Below are 25,791 nucleotides of genomic sequence, written 5' to 3'. Positions count from 1 at the left end.
AAACGTTTCGCCAAACGGTGACTTCATCAGTCCATACAAAGGAGAAACTTGAAGAACAGGAGGAGAATGAGGTAATCAGTCCCTCAATAAAGATACCCAAGAGTTGCACATGTGTCTAATTTAACAACATCTTTATAAAACTCAAGGCAAGAACTCATTTTCTCCAAACTATAAAAACATAAGACGAACCGCCCCTCAAAATTTTTCGAGCGATTTTCTTATAATTAATATTATACAGTATATTAAAATACTAGCGGCAAGCCAGTTTGGTTTTCCATAGCAACTAGCCATAAATACTGGATATTAACTGGTACTGGTCTCACTCTTATTCTTGTTCATGTAAGTTTGCCAGGACGGGTCTTGGTCCGGGTCTTCTCCATGTGGTGACCCGGGTCTTCTCCATGTGGTGACCCGGGTCTTCTTCATGTGGTGACCCGGGTCTTCTCCATGTGGTGACCCGGGTCTTCTCCATGTGGTGACCCGGGTCTTCTTCATGTGGTGACCCGGGTCTTCTCCATGTGGTGACCCGGGTCTTCTCCATGTGGTGACCCGGGTCTTCTCCATGTGGTGACCCGGGTCTTCTCCATGTGGTGACCCGGGTCTTCTCCATGTGGTGACCCGGGTCTTCTCCATGTGGTGACCCGGGTCTTCTTCATGTGGTGACCTGGGTCTTCTCCATGTGGTGACCCGGGTCTTCTCCATGTGGTGACCCGGGTCTTCTTCATGTGGTGACCCGAGCCTTCTCCATGTGGTGACCCGGGTCTTCTTCATCTGGTGACCCGGGTCTTCTTCATCTGGTGACCGGGGTCTTCTCCATGTGGTGACCCGGGTATTCTTCATGTGGTGACCCGGGTCTTCTCCATGTGGTGACCCGGGTCTTCTTCATGTGGTGACCCGGGTCTTCTTCATGTGGTGACCCGGGTCTTCTTCATGTGGTGACCCGGGTCTTCTTCATGTGTTGACCCGGGTCTTCTTCATGTGGTGACCCGGGTCTTCTTCATGTGGTGACCCGGGTCTTCTTCATGTGGTGACCCGGGTCTTCTTCATGTGGTGACCCGAGCCTTCTCCATGTGGTGACCCGGGTCTTCTTCATGTGGTGACCCGGGTCTTCTTCATCTGGTGACCGGGGTCTTCTCCATGTGGTGACCCGGGTCTTCTTCATGTGGTGACCCGGGTCTTCTCCATGTGGTGACCCGGGTATTCTTCATGTGGTGACCCGGGTCTTCTTCATGTGGTGACCCGGGTCTTCTTCATGTGGTGACCCGGGTCTTCTCCATGTGGTGACCCGGGTCTTCTTCATGTGGTGACCCGGGTCTTCTTCATGTGGTGACCCGGGTCTTCTCCATGTGGTGACCCGGGTCTTCTTCATGTGGTGACCCGGGTATTCTTCATGTGGTGACCCGGGTCTTCTCCATGTGTTGACCCGGGTCTTCTCCATGTGTTGACCCGGGTCTTCTTCATGTGGTGACCCGGGTCTTCTCCATGTGGTGACCCGGGTCTTCTTCATGTGGTGACCCGGGTCTTCATGTGGTGACCCGGGTCTTCTCCATGTGGTGACCCGGGTCTTCTTCATGTGGTGACCCGGGTCTTCTCCATGTGTTGACCCGGGTCTTCTTCATGTGGTGACCCGGGTCTTCTCCATGTGGTGACCCGGGTCTTCTTCATGTGGTGACCCGGGTCTTCTCCATGTGGTGACCCGGGTCTTCTTCATGTGTTGACCCGGGTCTTCTCCATGTGGTGACCCGGGTCTTCTTCATGTGGTGACCCGGGTATTCTTCATGTGGTGACCCGGGTCTTCTCCATGTGTTGACCCGGGTCTTCTTCATGTGGTGACCCGGGTCTTCTCCATGTGGTGACCCGGGTCTTCTTCATGTGGTGACCCGGGTCTTCTCCATGTGGTGACCCGGGTCTTCTTCATGTGTTGACCCGGGTCTTCTCCATGTGGTGACCCGGGTCTTCTTCATGTGTTGACCCGGGTCTTCTCCATGTGGTGACCCGGGTCTTCTTCATGTGTTGACCCGGGTCTTCTCCATGTGGTGACCCGGGTCTTCTTCATGTGGTGACCCGGGTCTTCTTCATGTGGTGACCCGGCAGTGTCGGAGTTCGTTCAAGTAATGTCCCGGTTATAGCGCTGTGTCAGGGGCGCGGTGAGCCGTCTTAATAATAATATTTTTATTTCTACATGTACAAGGTATACAGACCGTAGCTGACATCAATAACATACTACTATATAGAAAGCCGCTTTTTATGCAAAACATTTAAGGTAAATTAAGTCAATTTGGACCCAGGATGCGACCCACACCAGTCGATTAACACCCAGGTACCCATTTTATATTGATGGGTGAACATGGACAGCAGGTGTCTTATGGAAACACGTCCCTAATGTTATCCAGCCGTACTAGGGATTTGAACTCCTGTCCTCAGTGTGTGAGTTGAGTGCACTAGCACTCAGTACCATTTACAGCCCTGCGGGGGGGGGGGGGAGCAGCCCTGTGACAAGGGCCCGGTGAGTCTTGAGTGGTGTAGCAGTTAGCTACAGTCGTCGACGCCCTGTAGTTGGGGGTACAGCACGTCTTGGGTTCAAATGGTGTAGAGGCCGGTGTTCTCGCTGCTATGGGGCTTTCAACTCTCGAAACCTCTGCTCCATTTGAGCCATTCTTGGTATTCAGCCCGCACAGAGACCAGAGCATCTTAGGAGATTCTCTGGGGGTGAGTTGAGCACCTAATGTCTGAGAGCTCCTTCTTATGTCACAGTAACCAGACACCAGTTAGTCTGTTGTGCCAGATGATGGCTGGACATCCCACCACATGAAAAGTGAAGCTCATACAAGAGATATTCTCATGTAATCGATGGAAACATCCTAATATGTTTGATAAAATTACTAATTTAACCCTCCCCAATCCAAGAACACCCAAACTTGTTTATAAGTATGATTTAGAAATGTTAAGAGTATGAAACTAATCAAAAGAAACATCTCTTAATTATCATATGGAAACCCAAATCCAATTTGTTAAATACAATCGATAAATCGGGACAAAATTTAAGGCTAATCAATAAAGTTATTCCTCAGTTAGTGCAAGAAAAACAATAACTTTCTCTTTTTTAATAATAATTATAATTTGGTAAATTTCCTGCTACACTGTCTTAAATTTTAGTAAACTTTCTTTTCCTTTCGACATATTGTATCAGTAGTTAAAATTTGAAGCCATTCACAAGAGACTTTCTCCAGTTATGGCGTAGAAAAACTGTGCTAAATAACCATAATAATATATTTAGCAAATTAACACATTCTCAGTCAAATGAGAATTCTAAACTTGTTCTAAGAAACAGCAGCTTAGAAAATTAGAAGTTGAACAAAATACACTTTCTCAAGTTATCACACATTCACTAAACTCACATTCTGAACAATGAATTTGACAATGTGATAACTACATCGTCCAGAAACAATCAAAATCTTCCTCTAAATATGGTGCACAAGCTTTGAAAATTTCAAGTCTATCTGAGAGACGTTCTCAAATTATGAAGCTATCAAAGAAATGTGGAAGAAAAGAGCAAAACAAATTCGATTTGCTCACTTTTATCTCCTTTCGGGGAATTTTTGGTACAGGAACTCACGAGCGATGCATTTGTGTCTTCTCTGGCCGGTATACAAGTATCAGTTCTGCGTTAGTGTCCACTCTGGTCGGTATAGGAACTCGTGATACTTGTATACCGACCATTCTGGCCGGTATACAAGTATCAGTTCTGCGTTAGTGTCCACTCTGGTCGGTATAGGAACTCGTGATACTTGTATACCGACCATTCTGGCCGGTATACAAGTATCAGTTCTGCGTTAGTGTCCACTCTGGTCGGTATAGGAACTCGTGATACTTGTATACCGACCATTCTGGCCGGTATACAAGTATCAGTTCTGCGTTAGTGTCCACTCTGGTCGGTATAGGAACTCGTGATACTTGTATACCGACCATTCTGGCCGGTATACAAGTATCAGTTCTGCGTTAGTGTCCACTCTGGTCGGTATTGGAACTCGTGATACTTGTATACCGACCATTCTGGCCGGTATACAAGTATCAGTTCTGCGTTAGTGTCCACTCTGGTCGGTATAGGAACTCGTGATACTTGTATACCGACCATTCTGGCCGGTATACAAGTATCAGTTCTGCGTTAGTGTCCACTCTGGTCGGTATAGGAGCTCATGATACTTGTATACCGACCATTCTGGCCGGTATACAAGTATCAGTTTTGTTTTCATCAGCAAAAACGTCTGGCAGTACAATGACACTTGTACATAAATAACTCGCACATACCAGAAAGAAATGTATGACGACGTTTCTCTCCAACTATTAACTAGTTATATGCACCATTAACTAATTACATGCACCATTAACTAGTTACATGCACCATTAACTAGTTATATGCACCAACAACTAGTTACATGCATTATTAACTAGTTACATGCATTATTAACTAGTTACATGCACCATTAACTATTTATTTGTACCATTAACTAGCCACAGGGCTAGTTATTGCTGCAACTCGGACTGAGATGTTTTCATAACTTTCTGTCTACTATATGCGGGATATTTGTGTATTGTTTCAGTCACGATATTGCGAATTTCATTCTATACACTTGATCATTTTTCTTGCTGACTCTAGGAGGGAGTGTTTGGTCTACGCTTCTTCCACGTTTTTCTTACTGACTCTAGGAGGGAGTGTTTGATCTACACATCTTCCATGTTTTTCTTATTGACTCTAGGAAGGAGTGTTTGGTCTACACATCTTCCACATTTTGAAACGGGATGAAATACCTGTCCACGGTAGAAGGAGACGGGAGGCTGAAGAGGGTAACGAGGAGCCTTCTGTGTGTGCCACAGGACGTAAGTACACTTCACTTTAAAGTACTGTAGATCACATTTTGCTTAATAGAGGTTTCACAAGAGTAATGATGGCCATTTACTTAGTGAAGACAGCTATTGTGGAAGTGATGATGAATATGTTTTCATTCTATGGGGCAATCTACTTTTGTGGGAAAGAAATGTTGAGTTGAAAACCCTTTTCCCAATTTTATACCTAACGAACCTCCAATTTTAAACACTAAAATTGCAAATAAATTTGTTAAAGTCTTCTCAATTGTAAGTTCAAACATAGTTAAAAAAAATTTCAAATGTAAGATACAGATTACCTCAGATATAACTAAACAAACCCTCTATCTCCATCTCTAGATAATATTACGAAGGCAAATTTAGTAATGAATTAGCTACACAACAAAGAAGAATAAATTACTATTTCATCTTTCACTTATAAGAAAAACACACAGTAACACTTATCAAAGAAATTTTTGAAACCGAATTTTCCCAATAAACTTATTTAGCCAAAGTTACACCAATCTATAAAAGAAAAGACCAAAAGAAATCAACGAGATGTTGGATGTTGCTCCATCCAACATATGCGCTCGGGACTGAAAAAAGAAGAAAAACATTCTGCATTGAATATCTACATAAACTGGCAAATACGACACATGTTCAAGAGCTGAGTATATATATTGAGAATTGTTTCGCCAGCAGAGCAGCCATTATCAGTCTGTTACAGTAGAATGTGACTGAAGACTTTTAGAGACAGCAAAAGGTAGTTAGATTCAGTAGTTCATTCCGTGGTTACATGTGGGTGTGTCCAGCTAGTGGATGTTGGTCATGTCCAGAAGGTGGGCCAGAGATTTTGCAGTGGAATTATATCCATCAACACTGAAGGTTTGAAGCCAACGTAAACAAGTATTCTATACAAATTGAATAAAAATCAATATCACAATTTATTAACTAAAATTGGCAAGCTGGTACATATATAACCCAATAACAATAATAACCTTGAGTTCAGGAAAGTATATTAATGGAAAGTAATACAAATGTGCAACAGTTATGTATAAATAACAAAAAAGGCACAATACCGTGACTGGAACGATACACAAATAACCCGCACATAAAAGAGAGAAGCTTACGACGACGTTTCGGTCCGACTTGGACCATTGACAAAGTCACACTAACTAGAAGTGGAGCAGGACGGCTATATATAGGCAGGAAGAGGTGGTGGTAGTAGTAGTAGTAGTAGTAGTAGTAGTAGTAGTAGTAGTAGTACAAGAATGGTATATAATACCGACAAGATGAAATTAAGACACATGCGCAACACCCGGGCATCCCTATCGTAACAGTTATGTATCTTTATTCAGAATAAAGATACCAAAGCGTTGCACATGTATCATACCAACCTGTCGGTATTTTATACCATTTTAATCACAGTATACTGACCTTGAAAGTGTGAAGCAAGACAGAACAAGAATCTTCCAGTTATCACTCGGAATCCAACGATTTTAAGTTGTTTCACTATGTATGGATATTATCACACTCGCGTCAACACAGATTAAGCTATTAATGTATCATTCATATAAGATACATCAACCAAGCATATATATACACACCCCTCTGGGTTTTCTATTTTCTTTCTAGTTCTTATTCTTGTTTATTTCTTCTTATCTCCATGGGAAAGTGGAACAGAATTCTTCCTCCGTAAGCCATGCGTGTTGTAAGAGGCGACTAAAATGCCGGAAGCAAGGGGCTGGTAACTTCTTCTGCTGTATATATTACTAAATGTAAAAGGAGAAACTTTCGTTTTTCCTTTTGGGCCACCCTGCCTCGGTGGGATACGGCCGGTGTGTTGAAAGAAAAAGAAAGAAAATATATATATATATATATATTTATATATATATATATATATATATATATATATATATATATATATATATATATATATATATATATATATATATATATATATATACATATACATATATATATATATATATATATATATATATATATATATATATATATATATATATATATATATTATTATATTATTATATATAGGGAGGTACCACCTCTAGAACTGTTATAGGGACCCTCATCCTCAGAGAAAAGAATAAACTTGCTTCAGGGAAAACTCAAGGTTCTCCCTGAAGCTGTTTGAGAATTTTCTCCTACCACCCCCTATATTTTATATATATTTTATTTAAAGACAAAATACATTGATAAAACATTCACAAAAATACGATAGAAAGTAAAACAACATAGGTAAATCAGAGCTACATCTCGAATACTTCGTCCAGCTCCCCGGCGGTGGGCCGCGTGCCCAGAATGCTGCAGGCATTTCCTCTCTGGATCGCAACACTGAGTCTCTGAAAGAGGAAGCTGGTCGCCCTGTGGTCCTTGGTTTCTATGATTAGCTTTTCACCCAGCTCTATTAGGAACTTTAGTGAACACTTGCCCCATGCTCCAAGGGTGTCTGGCCCTATTGGGATGAAGTTATAGCAAGGGGGAAGGTCTTCATATTTGCGGATCTTCTGAGTCTCCCTGTGGCTGGCAGCTCCACCCCCTTCCACTATGGAGTATGGCAAGTAGGTGTCTGCCAGTGTGGCGGCACATGTGTAGCCCCAGCCAATCTGCTTTCCATCCTTCCAAGGTAGCATAGTGGCTCCATCAGGACGCTTTTAACTTCCGTCAGACCTCTGCACTTGGGATTCCAGTTGAGCTGGGCAACGGGCTGTGGCGAGGCTTCTTTTTATGATGTCATTGACCTCCTTATGCCTGGCATACTTACCTTCTGCTGTGTGACACACGAGACCATGAAGTCCGAATTGATCAGCTGTCGCTCTGCTGTAAATACACCTATGTTCGGTGAGAATGGGGGTGGCTAGGCGAAGAGCAACACCAATCCGAATGGCCTGTGGGTCGAGACGGGTGCCCAGGGAGGAATTGGGAACAGCTAACAGGAAATCTCCTGAGTGTGGTGCCTTCACTGCCAGGAGACGAGCTTTGTCCTTTCCTGAGGCGTTGGAGAGCATTGTGTTGGCGACTTTTTCCATGATCGGTTTGTCCCAGTGGGACTGTTTGTGTTCTGTGGGAGGAGCTGGTCTACTGGAGGAATCTGTAAGGGTGTCCCACCGAATCGCTGCTTCAGTAAACCTGGGGTCTTGAGCTCCTACCACGTCTCTCAAGCATTCGGGAACAATCTTCTTGACTAATGCACTGGAAGCCAAACAAGAAGACAGAAAAGCAGGTAAAGCAACATGCGTTGCTTTGCGCACCCCTATACCTCCCGGTCACACTGGGAGGGTTGCCTGATCCCATTGCTGATCCTCTAGTGACAGGTTCAGTGCCTTCTTAAGGGTTGACCTCAGGTGTGCGTCATACGTCGAGTGTTGGGTTGTCAAAATAGGGTGCACATCTCAGGAAGTAAGTGAGTCTTGGAATAGTAAGGCACCTTGTGAGGCGATACAGAGCATCATGGACATCAAGATTGCTTATTCTCTCCTCCATTCTCATCAGGTCATTCAATTTGTCCTTGAGGACTGTGTCGATGGCCTGGTGACCCAGCGGTGCTCCCAAGAGGGTACTGTTGGACGGAGTGGTAGTAGAGACTTCTGGGAGAATTCTTCGCACAGCATTGATTATTTCCTGGTTCTCTGTGATGATTTCATGCTTGGAGGGATTGAGGATGAGTCCCAAGTCTTCTCCCTGTGTTTTCACCTCCGAGGGACTCTTCAGTACCTGCCAGAGTGCCATCATCCAGGTACCAGATGTTGAGCTCGCTGCGTAGGCTGTAAGTTAGTTCTCTTACTGCCAAGCAGAAGAGAAGTGGAGCTAGTGGGTCACCCTGCTGAACACCTTCTGATGAGAGAATTTTATGTTCTCCAAACAAAAGAATTGAGGGTTTGCTGTAGCCGGCTGAAATGCAGGAAAAAAGACTGGGGAAGCGATCCCGAACAACTGGCAAGACAGCATCTCTCTTTACCATATTAAAGGCATTTCTAAAAACAAGTTTGACTACGGCCTTGTCTTCTGGTAGGTCCCTGATGTAGGCCCTTGCCGCATGAGCTGCAGCTTCACTGCCTTGAGGGACCCCAAAGCCCAGTTGGTGTGGCTGGAGTAAACTGGCAGCTTCTAGGCGAATGTTTCTTACTGCTGCTTTGGCAACGAGACGGCGAAGAGTGTTTCCAACCGCAATGGGTCTGATTCCCCCATCCTTCTTCTTCAACACACACAGTGAGGCTCCAAAAAAAGAAAAAGGTTTAATTTCTTCTGGGATTCGCCCAGCCAGGCAGTTGTTGACGAAAGTTGTTAACTCGGTGAGAAAAAGTGATGCAGATGCACCAAGTACTGGTTTCACCATCTCCTTGAGGTGCTGAGGTCGAATTCCAGTGTAACCTCCTGCAGATCCTGCAGGAAATGACACAGTCACCTTATAGACTTCCGATTCAGGCAAAATTAATTGTTCAGTGATGGGGTCTTCCTCAGGGTTGTTGTTGATGGCTATGGTGTCCCTGGTTGGATGCTTGTCTCTTAGTGCTTGGGCTGTGGTCTCATCTTTGGGAGCTACAGTGTCGTCACTTGTAATTATTCGGATTGCTCCCACTGCGTTACCTTCTTCAATTTTTTGCTAACCTGTGCGCAAATTTTCTCTTTTTCAGTGGGACTTTTCTTGGGTCTACCTTTGTGATTCCTGCGATGATGGGGCAGAGGGACACAATTATCCGTTCTTGGGTAGTTGCGCACTGCCTTGATAACTGACGTGGTTAGCAGTTTGCCTCATCTCTCAGGAACTGCAAGACAGACATTGCCGAACAGGAGCAGGTTGCGCCATGCTTGGATGGTGCCTCGGGCTTCTAAGTTGGTGGAACCTCCATTCACCTGCTTAAGAAGGTCTGTGAATTTCCCTGCTGCATATGGGCGAGCCGCTCTAGGGATGTGGGATAGGGTACTCTTAGCAGTGGATTTGAATGCCAACAGAAGGTTATCGCAAGTGAGGAGGTTGCCATTGGAATTGTCATCTGCCTGTGGAGGCTGTGGGCTGCTCTCTGCTGGGGGCATATGTGATCCCGCACACCCATTGTGTGCACGAATGCGACCATCCCTGTTGCGTGCTCGAAACTCTCCGCACACCTGACATGTGCCTCTTCTTTCATTGTTGGGTGCACTGTTTCCCTGGCTTTGTGGCTGGCTGGCTTCATCATCTGCCATACCTCAAACTGTGTGGTAAGCCCAGGCTGAAGGGAAAATGGCGCATGGCACATATGGCATGTAGTTCATGGTGGTGGTTGGGGGAGGAGAGGGGTCTCCCGTCCTTGTGGTGGGCGGTGGAGGAAAGGGAGGAGTGGAAGATGTGTGATGAGGCGGAGTAGGGCACTCACTCCTTCCCAGGACAAGTCACTATACACCACAATGCTCTGAGCACCTGTTACTATACACCACTATGCTCTGTGCACAGCCTCCACTATAAACGACACGCCGCTATACACTACACATGCTATGCGCATACCATGCTCATACTACGCACTACACACTATATACACTATACACACGGTGAACAAACATTCTATTGTTGTAACACGAGCACACGGTGTATACGCGCCTATTTGGGGAAGGGGGGACCGTTTTACCCCTCAACCTCCGCCTCCTCCTCCTCCATGAGGCCTCCCCTCACCGACCTCACCTACCCATAGGTGACCGTTATGTTCCCTCACTGAATTCACATACACAACACTTTTCTTGATTCTGAAGGAAGAGACGAAATGCAGAATCTTCTGGCCCTTTCCAACACGAGCAGCAGATATTGACACACCAGCCTGTTGATAATAATAATGGTAGGTGTTCTTGATTAGTCGATATTGTGCCAAAACCGCAGAGCAGGATGCGAGGTGCCAGAGATATATATATATATATATATATATATATATATATATATATATGCAATAAGATCACAGTAAACAGGTGATTTGAGAATATGCAAAACAACCACTCTGAAAGAATAGAGAAATTCCAAGCGCTTTCATAGTTCCTTGATAATGTGAGTAGTCACGAAAGCGCTTGGAATTTCTCTATTCTTTCAGAGTGGTTGTTTTGCATATATATATATATATATATATATATATATATATATATATATATATATATATATATATATTATGTAAATGTTTTGTAGGGTGTTACCTGTATGTACCTCAACATTACATGCATACACAAGTAATCTCATTGGGAGACAACCATATTGTTTACCGTAGTCACCCCGTGTAGACATGTGAGAAAACTTAACCACCCCTGGTCACGGCAGGTGGTTCCTTCGACCTCACAATCTTATCCATATCTATCCGGGACCAGTATAAATTGGATAGCACCCACAAGTACGGCGCTACTAATTAATTGTGGACTGTATAGCTTACATTAGTTTAACTGAGTGAAGGGGGAGGGGGTAGGCTACACTTGGATATATACATCAAGGAAAAACACTTGTACATAATCTCACCACTTAACAGATATTCTCTGGTCACTTGATGTAGCTGGATCACCCATAACCCATCCAATTACAACATACCTAACTGGCCAGTATCAGTCTGCTATAACTAGAAGGGTTACTTAACTGTGGGCGATTGATACTCCTATTTCCTACATTCACCATCTCATTTCGATGTCCTGCTACACCGACACAGTTCTTATTCCAACAGGACGAGGTATTCGTTGGTTTATCCCGGTTTAGAAGTCGTAACTCCATAAGACCTTCACTATCCTCGAGACAGGAACACGAGATAAACAGATGCTCACTCTGAGAACGGCAGCTCATATCGCTTCAACGATTCCTTAACTTAATGTTATTATCACTGATTACATTACCATTCACAAGACGATTTAATGTCTCATAATTATTATACACATTAGAGGTCACTCCATTAAGATCTGAGACCGATGAGTGAGGATTAACTCACGGGTATTTCCCCTGGACACACACCATGGCCGCACACCAGTCACCCCCGGTCGAACCATTATTCACTAATTTTACCACCCTTTTACGGTGGTCCCGTAAATCACGTTCCCTCACTCTTCACCAGGAACAGTTACGACACTTCCTATTATGAAGTGAGGCCTATATTAATCCTTAGGCCGCCGTGAACGCCAATTTGCTGGTCCCATGTTTTCACAGCCTCCTCACCACATTCAAAACACTCCAGCCTCTCTCTGCCCTGACTCGACCTCCCTCCCCCCCCCCTCGCACATCCGCGCAGGCGCAGGGGGAACACTGTTGGTTCTGACCCCCCCCCGCACATCCGCGCAGGCGCAGGGGGAACACTGTTGGTTCTGACCCCCCCCCCGCACATCCGCGCAGGCGCAGGGGGAACACTGTTGGTTCTGACCCCCCCCCCGCACATCCGCGCAGGCGCAGGGGGAACACTGTTGGTTCTGACCCCCCCCCGCACATCCGCGCAGGCGCAGGGGGAACACTGTTGGTTCTGACCCCCCCCCCCGCACATCCGCGCAGGCGCAGGGGGAACACTGTTGGTTCTATTCAAAATACAATTTAGAACAACAGTAATGCATTAATCATGTATATTTACATTAGAAAAATATATACAGTATAATTTTGGGAATTTATTTTCCACATATATATGTCGTGCCGAATAGGCAGAACTTGCGATCTTGGCTTAAATAGCAACTCTCATCTTGCCATATAGGACAAGTGAAAATTTGTGTATGCAATAATTTCGCCAAAATCATTCTGAACCTAACGAAAAAAATATATTTCACTGTGTTTGTTTAGTATTAAATTACTGTAAACAAATCTAAAATGTATTTAGTTGGATTAGGCTAAAATAAATTGTTCTTGTTATAATAAGGTTAGGTAAGTTTTCTAAGATTCCTTTGGTGCAAAATAATTTTTTTTTACATTATCATTAATGAAAAAAATATATCTTCAAACGTATAAGAGAAAATTTTTGAAAGGATTTAATTTTAAATGAGTTCTTGCTAATTGACCAGTTTTACATATTCGGCACGACATATATATATATATATATATATATATATATATATATATATATATTTATTTATTATTATCACACTGGCCGATTCCCACCAAGGCAGGGTGGCCCGAAAAAGAAAAACTTTCACCATCATTCACTCCATCACTGTCTTGCCAGAATGGTGCTTTACACTACAGTTTTTAAACTGCAACATTAACACCCCTCCTTCAGAGTGCAGGCACTGTACTTCCCATCTCCATATATATATATATATATATATATATATATATATATATATATATATATATATATATATATATATATATATATATATATATATATATATATATATATATAGTTGAAATTATTACAGTTTTTGTTTATTCTTTTTCACTATTATTACTGATTTATTTATACTATTTTTTTCCTACCAGCTGAGCACTACTTGAGAGGGAGCATCCGCAACCTTTCTGAGCTGAGGCCGAGCATTGACCAGCATCTGGATGACGATGTAAATAAGTTTCAGGTTTGTACATTTTGCAGTTTTGTGTACTAGATAATTTCTCCATGGTCTTCTCTGTAGAGTGAGAACTCTGACACGATAATGTATCACAGAACTCAAGTTCATTCTGTTCAGCTCTTCTGCAGTGTTCTATGTTCTTATGCGGGATAGCGATGAAGAAGTTTCTTGGCAAGTGGTTCAGCTATGTTATAGAAGCCATTGTTCTGGTTGAAATTGTTGGTTATAGAGATAAGCGATTATTCCAGGATTCTTCGGTATTGAGTGTTGTCTTCTGTGGCGATAAGTCTTGAGTTTCTGTAGTTAATTAAATGGTTGTGTGAATTGCGATGTTGTACACAGACATTCCTTGTATTGTCAGTCCTGCTTGCGTATTGGTGTTCTGAAATACGTGTTTGAAGGTCTCTTGATGTTTCGCCCACGTATAATTTGTTTCAGTCATTACAAGGGATTATGTATACCCCTGCAGAGGTTGGAAGCTTGTCCTGTCTACTACTGGTGATGTCTTTGATGGTCGTGGTTGTGGAGGTAGATACTTGGAATGATGTATTGGAAAAGATGTTGGAAACATGTTTGGCAATGGAGTTGGTGAGGAGGACTATGTATCTCTTCTCGGCAGTGTCTTCTCTGGGTGTGTTGAAGATGTGTAATGCTCGTCGTCTGCAGTCTCTGATGAAGTGACGAGGATAGTGGAGTTTAGAAAATACTTGCTCAATTAAAGTGCATTCTTCCTCAAGGAACTCATTGCTGCAGATTCTGAGTGCACGCAGGAAGAAGCCTATAATTACACCACATTTAGTTTTGGTGTCGTGGTGAGAGTAGAAGTGGAGAAGATCGTTTTGGTTGTTTGGTTTTCGATAGACTTTAAAACGAAGTTCATGGTCAGTTTTGCAGAGAAGAACATCAAGGAAAGGAAGAATGTTGTCGACTTCTTCTTCAAGTGTGAACTGGATTGAGGGTTCGACCTGGTTGAGCTTGTCTTGGAGGGCTTGAACGTTGAAGCGCCTGGGAGTTATGAGGAGAATGTCGTCAACATAACGGAGCCAGGTGACAGTCGAAGGAATAACGGTGGAGAAACGCTCGGCTTCCATGTTCCATATATAAGTTCGCCAGGACGGCACTGAGTGGCGAGCCTATGGATAGACCAAAAGTTTGTTGAAAGAGGTGATTTTCGAAAGAGAAACACGTAAAGCCGACACATAGTTCAACGAGGTCGATGAAATCGCTGGCTGGAATAGGAAGATCAAGTGAATCGTCAATTTTTCTGCGCAGGAGATCATCAAGTGAAAATTAAATTTTACTTTTCAAAAATTTTGTAATAAGAAAAATTTAATTGTTGAAAGTTTTTCCAGTAATGTGATAAGAACATAAGACCATGTGAGAGGAGGAACACTGCAGGAGGTCTACTGGCCCATACTAGGCAAATCCTTCTCAAACCCAAACCCATAAGCAAAAATATTTGCCCAGCCAATTTTCAGTGCTACCTAAGCAATAAGCCTTCATAATCCTATTACTCACATGCAAGTCCAATTTAAATCCATCCCCTCTAACGTAAATTTGAAGATACACAAAGTTTTAGCTTCAATAACCCTACTAGGCAGAATGTTCCACTCATCGTCTACTCACTTTCAAAACAAATACTTTCTTTCTAAATCTAAACTCATTCAATCCGAATCCATTAGACGTGGTTTAATATGAAAATCCGGGACGCGCATTTTGGAAGTCACATTCAGGGTTTTAAGTTGTTCCACGTAGATAGAAATATGGCATAAAATACAGACAAGTTGGCGATTAAGACACATGTGCAACAGTTGGGTATCTTTATTGATAAAACGTTTCGCTTACACTGTAGACTTCCTCAGTTAGAAACATAGGGAGCAGTATAAATGAATTAAAGATGATACAATCAGCCTCTCAGCTTGGAACGATATGAAGCTGAAGCATGAGAACAGAGTCTTAAATATTGTTGAAAGTGAGGTGGAAGATCTCGAAGACGTTGAAAGGGACGTGATCCTCTAGTGGGAGTAAGAAGGCAGGTCCATCTGGAATCTGATTATATCATCTTTAATTTATTACTATTATTCTCTCTGTATTTGACTGAAGAAGCCTATAAGTGAGAAGGGTTGGATTTCAGATGGACCTTCCTTCTTATTTCCACTAGTGAATCCCGTTCCCTATAACGTCTCCGAGATCTTCCACCTCACCTTCGACAGTATTATGACTCCGTGCTCAGACTTGTGCCTCATATCGTTCCAGACCATTTCTGCACAATCTCTGCTTCCTGTTGGTGACCTATGCTACGGTTTAGTAACTTTATTCATTCTTCATAGGTCATTCCTACCAGCTCCGGGAGTACAGTGCAGCAACTCTCTGGAGATGTTTTCTTCCTGGTGCACCACGTTGGTAATGAATAGTCTGTGATGGGTCTGGAAAACTTTGTGTATAAGGTCCTGAAGGCTACTTTTATTGAGGAACCTGAGTGCCATTCTAAAGGTAAATAATGGGACATAAACCGACAATTGGGAATAAAGACACTGGAAGCAGAGGATCCTTTTAATATCACGTTTCTCCCAGGTAAATACACGACCCTATCAGGCAAAGGAGCACCATGAGGTCACAGAGTCATTTCGAGAACAAGTCTGGTGAGGTCAAGTATAAGTGGAAGCTGAGGTGAGGGTAAAGTGATGAAGTTAATTCTATCTATTATTTAAATCACGGACAGAAAAAGTTCATTGTTTCTATTATATAAATAACAGACATTGTGAAAAATAAATCCACCCAGCATCGACATTCCAAGGTTTCTCTCAGTGGTGTTGGTGAGGCGGATCACTGCTGGTGTTCCTCAGTCTTACAAACACGTAAGATGACACGTACATCTTGCTGCCTCTACTTATGTACACTAAGTTGATACTACATCTGCTGCAGCACATGTACATATACATGTGTGTAAACATTCATCTGAGTTTTCTTCTAATCTCTTAATTGTTCTTGTTCTTACAATGTTTCGTTTCATCTTCAATGGAAAGTGGGTGAAAATTATTCTTCCGTCAAATGAAAGTCATAAAAAGCAATTAAACGGCCGGGAACAAAGGGGCTAGTAACCCCTTCTTCTGAGTAAATTACTTAAAAGGCAAACTAGGAAATTTTATACTTTAATTGTCTGAATGTGCTTGTGTGAAGTACAGGTGTGATGTAAAAAGATGTCGATTAATAGGCATGAAAATAAGCTGAATGTTAGCAGAAGTGGATGTAAAACCAAGGTAAATGAGGATAGTCGAATTTTTGAGGGAATTGTAATATATGATCACGTCAGCTGATTTAAGAGATTCGGAGGTAAGAAAGAAAGTGAAGGTAAAATTAAATGATCAATTACGGAAAGAAAAGAGGGAAGTAGAATGGATGGAGAAAAAAAAATGATTAGAAAGAGGTATAAATCAGAGACGGAGAGAAGGAGGAGTAACAGTAGTTGTAGGAGAGAAGTTTTGAGTGCTAACCACCTGGACATCCAACAGGTTTTTGCGAGCGTTTTAGACAAAATGAGTAGAGACAATTGGTTTTTGTAATTTGGTGTGCTGTTGGAGTGTGAGCAGGGCAACATTTATGAAGGGATTCATAGAAACCGGTTAGCCGGACTTGAGTCCTGGAGATGTGCGGTACAGTAACTGCATGTTGAAGATGGGGTGGAATGTTATGGTTTGAAGGGTCGTTTGAACTGTGATATCGGTACTCTTCTAGCCAGACAGAATGAATGAAAGTGGAAGTACTTCACTGTTTGTTGGAAAGTATTGCCGGTGTTTTATATAATTAATTGTTAGGCGATTATTAACAGATGATGTAACATTCCTTCCTGGTATAGAAACCAGTCATCCACAGTGACATCCAAGAGCACAAAGTGGGGACCTCTCCAGTGACAGTGGTGGTTAGGAAGACCTTGGAACTGGCAGTGTTTGGAGATGTAGCTCTCTACCAAAGCTTCCCACTGAGAGTGGGTAGTTCTGACAAATCTTCACTGATAAACTACATTCTCACAATCGTCGATGCTGTAAGTATAATTTATCAAGATGAAATATTAGTATAAGTTAGGCACTTAAAATACAACATGTAAGCTTTCACCGCTCTAAAAATTATAGCAGACCCTATTTCATGCTAAAGACATATAATGTCTAGTCTTCCTCTCTCCAGATACCCGGGCAAGTACATACATGGTACTCGGGTTTTCTCCTATTCTTTGCCAGGAAAAACCTTAGAGTAGGGTGCCTTGATTCTTATGACCGAATTTGATTAATAAACTAGAGCTACCCTCCCTTTCTTTGGTTCAAATCTGATTACCTTTCATTGTCAGGTACCCATCTTAGGCGCTATGTGTCCCCTACACAGATTAAATAGGTTCCTTATGAATACAATAATAATATTCCCGGTACAAGACATTTGTATAACCCCTTATGTTATGATGTCACAAGCAAACTATTTGTGTCTTGTATCTGTGTCTGTCTGCTTTGTTTAGTAAATATCATTATTCCTTCCTCATCCACATCAGGTTCAGGGTATCTACCATCAGGAAGAGCTGCAAGGCTATGTTATTGACATTGTTATTGTGCGTCTGGACATCCAAACAACAAATGATGGTCCGAACACCAGTGGAGGGGATATTGGTGGCTATCTCACGTCCTTCTGTTCCTGGCAGCAATCACTAAACCCTGCCAGTGATAGTGATCCAAACCACTGGGACCACGCACTCATGTTGTCAGGGTCAGGACAAAACATTACATCACTTTATATAATGTTCTTCTTGCTTTTGGTTTACATGCGGCATTTACTTTGGATATATTTATAAGGAAGTGAACACATCTGAAATAAAGCCTAAGGCAAATAAATTTAAATATATATATAAATATAAATATATATATATATATATATATATATATATATATATATATATATATATATATATATATATATATATATATATATATATATATATATATATATATATAAATGGGATTAAATCTGGAGTATCTGAGAGAGTTAGAGCAAAGGAAGGGGTAGCAGTAATGTTGAATGATCATGATCAGTTATGGAAGGAGAAAAGAGAATATAAATGTGTAGATGCAAGAATTATGTGGATTAAAGTAAAGGTTGGATGCGAGAAGTGGGTCATAATAAGCGTGTATGCACCTGGAGAAGAGAGGAATGCAGAGGAGAGAGAGAGATTTTGGGAGATGTTAAGTGAATGTATAGGAGCCTTTGAACCAAGTGAGAGAGTAATCGTGGTAGGGGACCTGAATGCTAAAGTAGGAAAAACTTTTAGAGAGGGTGTGGTAGGTAAGTTTGGGGTGCCAGGTGTAAATGATAATGGGAGCCCTTTTATTGAACTTTGTATAGAAAGGGGTTTAGTTATAGGTAATACATATTTTAAGAAAAAGAGGATAAATAAGTATACAAGATATGATGTAGGGCGAAATGACAGTAGTTTGTTGGATTATGTATTGGTAGATAAAAGACTGTTGAGTAGACTTCAGGATGTACATGTTTATACAGGGGCCACAGATATATCAGATCACTTTCTAGTTGTAGCTACACTGAGAGTAAGAGGTAGATGGGATACAAGGAGAATAGAAGCATCAGGGAAGAGAGAGGTGAAGGTTTATAAACTAAAAGAGGAGGCAGTTAGGGAAAGATATAAACAGCTATTGGAGGATAGATGGGTTAATGAGAGCATAGGCAATGGGGTCGAAGAGGTATGGGGTAGGTTTAAAAATGAAGTGTTAGAGTGTTCAGCAGAAGTTGGTGGTTACAGGAAAGTGGGTGCGGGAGGGAAGAGGAGCGATTGGTGGAATGATGATGTAAAGAGAGTAGTAAGGGAGAAAAAGTTAGCATATGAGAAGTTTTTACAAAGTAGAAGTGATGCAAGGAGGGAAGAGTATATGGAGAAAAAGAGAGAGGTTAAGAGAGTGGTGAAGCAATGTAAAAAGAGAGCAAATGAGAGAGTGGGTGAGATGTTATCAACAAATTTTGTTGAAAATAAGAAAAAGTTTTGGAGTGAGATTAACAAGTTAAGGAAGCCTATAGAACAAATGGATTTGTCAGTTAAAAATAGGAGAGGAGAGTTATTAAATGGAGAGTTAGAGGTATTGGGAAGATGGAGGGAATATTTTGAGGAATTGTTAAATGTTGATGAAGATAGGGAAGCTGTGATTTCGTGTATAGGGCAAGGAGGAATAACATCTTGTAGGAGTGAGGAAGAGCCAGTTGTGAGTGTGGGGGAAGTTCGTGAGGCAGTAGGTAAAATGAAAGGGGGTAAGGCAGCCGGGATTGATGGGATAAAGATAGAAATGTTAAAAGCAGGTGGGGATATTGTTTTGGAGTGGTTGGTGCAATTATTTAATAAATGTATGGAAGTGGATAAGGTACCTAGGGATTGGCAGAGAGCATGCATAGTTCCTTTGTATAAAGACAAAGGGGACAAAAGAGAGTGCAAAAATTATAGGGGGATAAGTCTGTTGAGTGTACCTGGTAAAGTGTATGGTAGAGTTATTATTGAAAGATTTAAGAGTAAGACGGAGAATAAGATAGCAGATGAACAAGGAGGCTTTAGGAAAGGTAGGGGGTGTGTGGACCAGGTGTTTACAGTGAAACATATAATTGAACAGTATTTAGATAAGGCTAAAGAGGTCTTTGTGGCATTTATGGATTTGGAAAAGGCGTATGACAGGGTGGATAGGGGGGCAATGTGGCAGATGTTGCAGGTGTATGGTGTAGGAGGTAGGTTACTGAAAGCAGTGAAGAGTTTTTACGAGGATAGTGAGGCTCAAGTTAGAGTACATAGGAAAGAGGGAAATTATTTCCCAGTAAAAGTAGGCCTTAGACAAGGATGTGTGATGTCACCGTGGTTGTTTAATATATTTATAGATGGGGTTGTAAGAGAAGTAAGTGCGAGGGTCTTGACAAGAGGCGTGGAGTTAAAAGATAAAGAATCACACATAAAGTGGGAGTTGTCACAGTTGCTCTTTGCTGATGACACTGTGCTCTTGGGAGATTCTGAAGAGAAGTTGCAGAGATTGGTGGATGAATTTGGTAGGGTGTGCAAAAGAAGAAAATTAAAAGTGAATACAGGAAAGAGTAAGGTTATGAGGATAACAAAAATATTAGGTGATGAAAGATTGGATATCAGATTGGAGGGAGAGAGTATGGAGGAGGTGAATGTATTCAGATATTTGGGAGTGGACGTGTCAGCGGATGGGTCTATGAAGGATGAGGTGAATCATAGAATTGATGAGGGGAAAAGGGTGAGTGGTGCACTTAGGAGTCTGTGGAGACAAAGAACTTTGTCCTTGGAGGCAAAGAGGGGAATGTATGAGAGTATAGTTTTACCAACGCTCTTATGTGGGTGTGAAGCATGGGTGATGAATGTTGCAGCGAGGAGAAGGCTGGAGGCAGTGGAGATGTCATGTCTGAGAGCAATGTGTGGTGTGAATATAATGCAGAGAATTCGTAGTTTGGAAGTTAGGAGGAGGTGCAGGATTACCAAACTGTTGTCCAGAGGGCTGAGGAAGGGTTGTTGAGGTGGTTCGGACATGTAGAGAGAATGGAGCTTAACAGAATGACTTCAAGAGTGTATCAGTCTGTAGTGGAAGGAAGGCGGGGTAGGGGTCGGCCTAGGAAAGGTTGGAGGGAGGGGGTAAAGGAGGTTTTGTGTGCGAGGGGCTTGGACTTCCAGCAGGCGTGCGTGAGCGTGTTTGATAGGAGTGAATGGAGACGAATGGTTTTTAATACTTGACGTGCTGTTGGAGTGTGAGCAAAGTAACATTTATGAAGGGGTTCAGGGAAACCGGCAGGCCGGACTTGAGTCCTGGAGATGGGAAGTACAGTGCCTGCACTCTGAAGGAGGGGTGTTAATGTTGCAGTTTAAAAACTGTAGTGTAAAGCACCCTTCTGGCAAGACAGTGATGGAGTGAATGATGGTGAAAGTTTTTCTTTTTCGGGCCAACGTGCCTTCATGGGAATCGGCCAGTGTGATAATAATATATATATATATATATATATATATATATATATATATATATATATATATATATATATATATATATATATATATATATATATATATATATATATATATATATATATAATATAAGAACATAAGAAAGGAGGAACACTGCAGAAGGCCTGTTGGCCCATACTAGGCAGGTCCTTTACAATTCATCCCACTAACAAAACATTTGCCCAACCCAATTTTCAATGCCACCCAAGAAATAAGCTCTGATGTGAAAGTCCCACTCAAATCCAACCCCTCCCACTCATGTACTTATCCCACCTAAATTTAAAACTACCCAAAGTCCCAGCCTCAATAACCCAACTAGGTAGACTGTTCCACTCATCAACTACCCTATTTCCAAACCAATACTTTCCTACGTCCTTTGTAAATCTAAACTTAGCTAATTTAAATCCATTACTGCGGGTTCTCTCTTGGAGAGACATCCTCAAGACCTTATTAATATCCCCTTTATTAATACCTATCTTCCACTTATACACTTCGATCAGGTCTCCCCTCATTCTTCGTCTAACAAGTGAATGTAACTTAAGAGTCTTCAATCTTTCTTCATAAGGAAGATTTCTAATGCTATGTATTAATTTAGTCATCCTACCTGAATGTTTTCTAACGAATTTATGTCCATTTTGTAATACGGAGACCAGAACTGAGCTGCATAATCTAGGTGAGGCCTTACTAATGATGTATAAAGCTGCAGTATGACCTCTGGACTTCTGTTGCTTACACTTCTTGATATAAATCCCAGTAATCTATTTGCCTTATTACGTACGCTTAGGCATTGCTGTCTTGGTTTAAGGTTGCTGCTTACCATAACCCCGAAGTCCTTCTCGCAATCTGTATGGCTAAGTTCTACATCATTTAACTTATAAGTACTAGGGTTATGGGCACTCCCAAGCTTCAGAACCTTGCATTTATCTACATTGAACTGCATCTGCCACATTTCTGACCAAGAATAGAGTTTGTTTAAATCCTCCTGAAGTTCCATAACATCTACGTTTGAATCAATTATCCTACCTATCTTTGTGTCATCGGCGAATTTGCTCATATCACTAGTAATTCCCTCATCAAGATCATTGATATATATTATAAACAACAACGGGCCCAAGACTGATCCCTGTGGAACGCCACTTGTTACAGATCCCCACTCGGATTTAACCCCATTTATGGACACTCTCTGCTTCCTGTCAGTGAGCCATGACTCGATCCACGAGAGCACTTTTCTCCCAATGCCATGAGCTGCCACTTTCTTTAACAGTCTATGGTGCGGAAATCTATCAAAAGCCTTACTAAAATCTAAGTAAATAATATCAAATTCTTTATTGTGGTCAACAGCCTCAAAAGCTTTACTGAAGAAAGTTAATAAATTAGTTAGACAAGACCAGCCTCTTGTGAATCCATGCTGAGTATCATTAATCAAGCTATGCTTATCGAGATGGCTTCTTATAATCTCAGCTATAATTGACTCTAGTAATTTGCCTACAATTGAGGTCAGGCTTATTGGGCAGTAATTTGACGGTAACGACTTGTCCCCTGTTTTAAAAATAGGAATTACATTAGCCATCTTCCACATATCAGACACTGCACCTGTTTGAAGAGATAAATTAAAAATATTAGTTAGTGGTTCACAGAGTTCCATTTTGCATTCCTTAAGAACCCTTGAAAAAACCTCATCAGGACCCGGCGACTTATTTTGCTTCAGTCTGTCTATCTGCTTCACAACCATCTCACTAGTGATTGTGATGTTACATAATTTATCTTCTTCTAGCCCACTGTAAAAATTAATTACTGGAATACTGTTAGTGTCTTCCTGTGTAAAAACTGAGAGAAAATAATTATTTAAAATCAAGCACATTTCATTCTCTTTGTCAGTAAGGTGCCCATAGTTATTTTTAAGGGGACCTATCTTATCTCTAACTTTTGTTCTATAGACCTGGAAAAAACTTTTTGGGTTAGTTTTAGAATCCCTAGCAACTTTAATTTCATAGTCCCAATTAGCTTTTCTTATCCCCTTTTTAATGTCCCTCTTAATGTCAATATACTGATTCATAAGATGACCCTCACCTCTTTTGATACGCCTATAAATTCCTTTCTTATGCCCTAGTAGATATTTGAGCCTATTATTCATCCATTTTGGGTCATTTCTATTTGATCTAATTTCTTTATATGGGATAAACGCTCTTTGAGCAGCATGTATAGTGTTCAGAAAACTGTCATATTGATAGCTCTCTTCGTTACCCCAGTCAACAGATGATAAGTGTTCTCTAAGCCCATCGTAATCTGCTAAGCGAAAATCTGGGACTGTTACTGAGTTATCGCTACTATCGTACTTCCATTCAATGCTAAATGTAATTGATTTGTGGTCGCTAGCACCCAGTTCCTCTGAAATTTCTAAATTATTAACTAGGGATTCATTGTTTGCCATAACTAAGTCAAGCAGGTTATTTCCCCTTGTAGGTTCTGTCACAAACTGCTTCAAAAAACAATCCTGAAATACTTCTAAGAAGTCGTATGATTCTAAATTCCCAGTCAAGAAATTCCAATCAACATGACTAAAGTTAAAGTCTCCTAGAATTACTACATTATCGTGCCTTGTGGCCTTAACAATTTCCTCCCATAGTATTTTCCCTTGGTCCCTATCTAAGTTTGGGGGACGGTATATCACTCCTAAAATCAGTTTTTCATGCCCCTCTGAAAATTCTATCCAAACAGACTCTGTATGTGTTACTTCAGACTTAATACCCGTTTTTGTGCAACAGTTCAAGCGATCTCTGACATACAATGCCACCCCCCTTCCTCCCAATACTTCTATCTTCTTGGAACAATTTAAAACCCTGAATATGACATTCCGCAGGCATGTCCCGACTTTTTGAATTAAACCACGTCTCAGTTAAGGCAAATACATCAATGTTACCTACACTAGCAACTAATCTCAACTCGTCCATCTTATTCCTAGCACTACGGCAATTAGCTTAATAAATATTGAAAGACTCTCCTTTCTCTTTACCCTTCCTGCTCATTTCAATTTTTCTACTAAACCTATTACTGTCCTTACCGCCCAAGGTCCCTGGCTTTTCAATATCTATCTCTTTCTTATTATTACTAGTTCCCCTAGAACTCGTAATATTACTACACTGGGACTTCACTGTTTTCCTGCCAAAACCCATACCACTAACTATTCCTAGTTTAAAGTCCTAACTGCTCCCTCCACTGCAGTTGCCAGTGCTCCCACCCCACACCTAGATAAGTGAACCCCATCCCTAGCATACATGTCATTTCTGCCATAGAAGAGGTCCCAGTTGTCAATGAATGTTACTGCATTTTCCTTACAGTATTTGTCCAGCCAGCAATTGACACCAATTGCCCTGGACAACCATTCATTTCCAACTCCCCTCCTTGGCAAAATACCACATATGAGAGGGTTCCCACCCTTACTTCTAATTATTTCTATTGCTGACCTATACCTGCTAATCAGGTCCTCACTCCTACGTCTGCCAACATCGTTGCCTCCAGCACTGAGACAGATAATATATATATATATATATATATATATATATATATATATATATATATATATATATATATATATTTATATTAATATAGGGAGGTACCACCTCTAGAACTGTTATAGGGACCCTCATCCTCAGAGAAAAGAATAAACTTGCTTCAGGGAAAACTCGAGGTTCTCTCCCTGAGGCTGTTTGAGAATTTTCTCCTACCACCCCCTATATTTTATATATATTTTATTTAAAGACAAAATACATTGACAAAACATTCACAAAAATACGATATAAAGTAAAACAACATAGGTGTATATATATATATATATATATATATATATATATATATATATATATATATATATATATATATATATATATATATATATATATATATATAGTGTATAACAATTAGCATCTTGAGCGATCACACAGGGCCACTCCCTCCCCCCTCCATCCATGATCTCCTCCCCTCATCCCAGCCTAGGACCACTGACTTCCTGACCAAGGGTGTTGCTGTTTAGTGCCCCACCAATTACAAATTCCGCCGCTCCCTACTCCACCACCCTCATCCCCCATGCATCCCTGCTGTCCTTCCCCCGTCACCCCACAGCTGGCGCTCTCCCACCCCCACGATATCAGCAATGTCACAAGTAGCTGCGGGTTCCCAGGAATCTTCACGACAGAGTCAAAGCAGTCGTGCACGAGGCATCTGCCGGTTGTGCCACAGGGAATGTGCACTCAATCCCACAACTGGCAACATCCGTCACACAATGGATGTCTAGGCTCCAGCAGAGCTCCAAATGAGAACAACCAACAGCCTCCCCCAGAAGACAGGGCTGACAGCTACCTTGACTTCACCTCTACAGAGGACCTCAAATCTGC

General features: G+C 41.7%; 1 protein-coding gene across 1 annotated transcript in view; it reads left to right on the top strand.

Moving 5' to 3' along the window:
- Positions 1-25,791, top strand: part of LOC128693667 (uncharacterized) — a 120,895-nt gene that overhangs the window by 18,310 nt on the left and 76,794 nt on the right. Inside the window, exons 6-9 of the mRNA XM_070091268.1 lie at positions 4,758-4,878; positions 13,274-13,365; positions 17,216-17,401; positions 17,897-18,108. Coding sequence (XP_069947369.1) covers positions 4,758-4,878; positions 13,274-13,365; positions 17,216-17,401; positions 17,897-18,108 — 611 coding nt within the window. The remainder of the gene's footprint in view (positions 1-4,757; positions 4,879-13,273; positions 13,366-17,215; positions 17,402-17,896; positions 18,109-25,791) is intronic.

This window comes from Cherax quadricarinatus, chromosome 34 (assembly GCF_038502225.1).
Source record: "Cherax quadricarinatus isolate ZL_2023a chromosome 34, ASM3850222v1, whole genome shotgun sequence".
NCBI classification, from domain to species: Eukaryota; Metazoa; Arthropoda; class Malacostraca; order Decapoda; family Parastacidae; genus Cherax; species Cherax quadricarinatus.
Note: the sequence above shows the minus strand (reverse complement) of the source record. Positions and strands in the feature narration are given on the sequence as shown.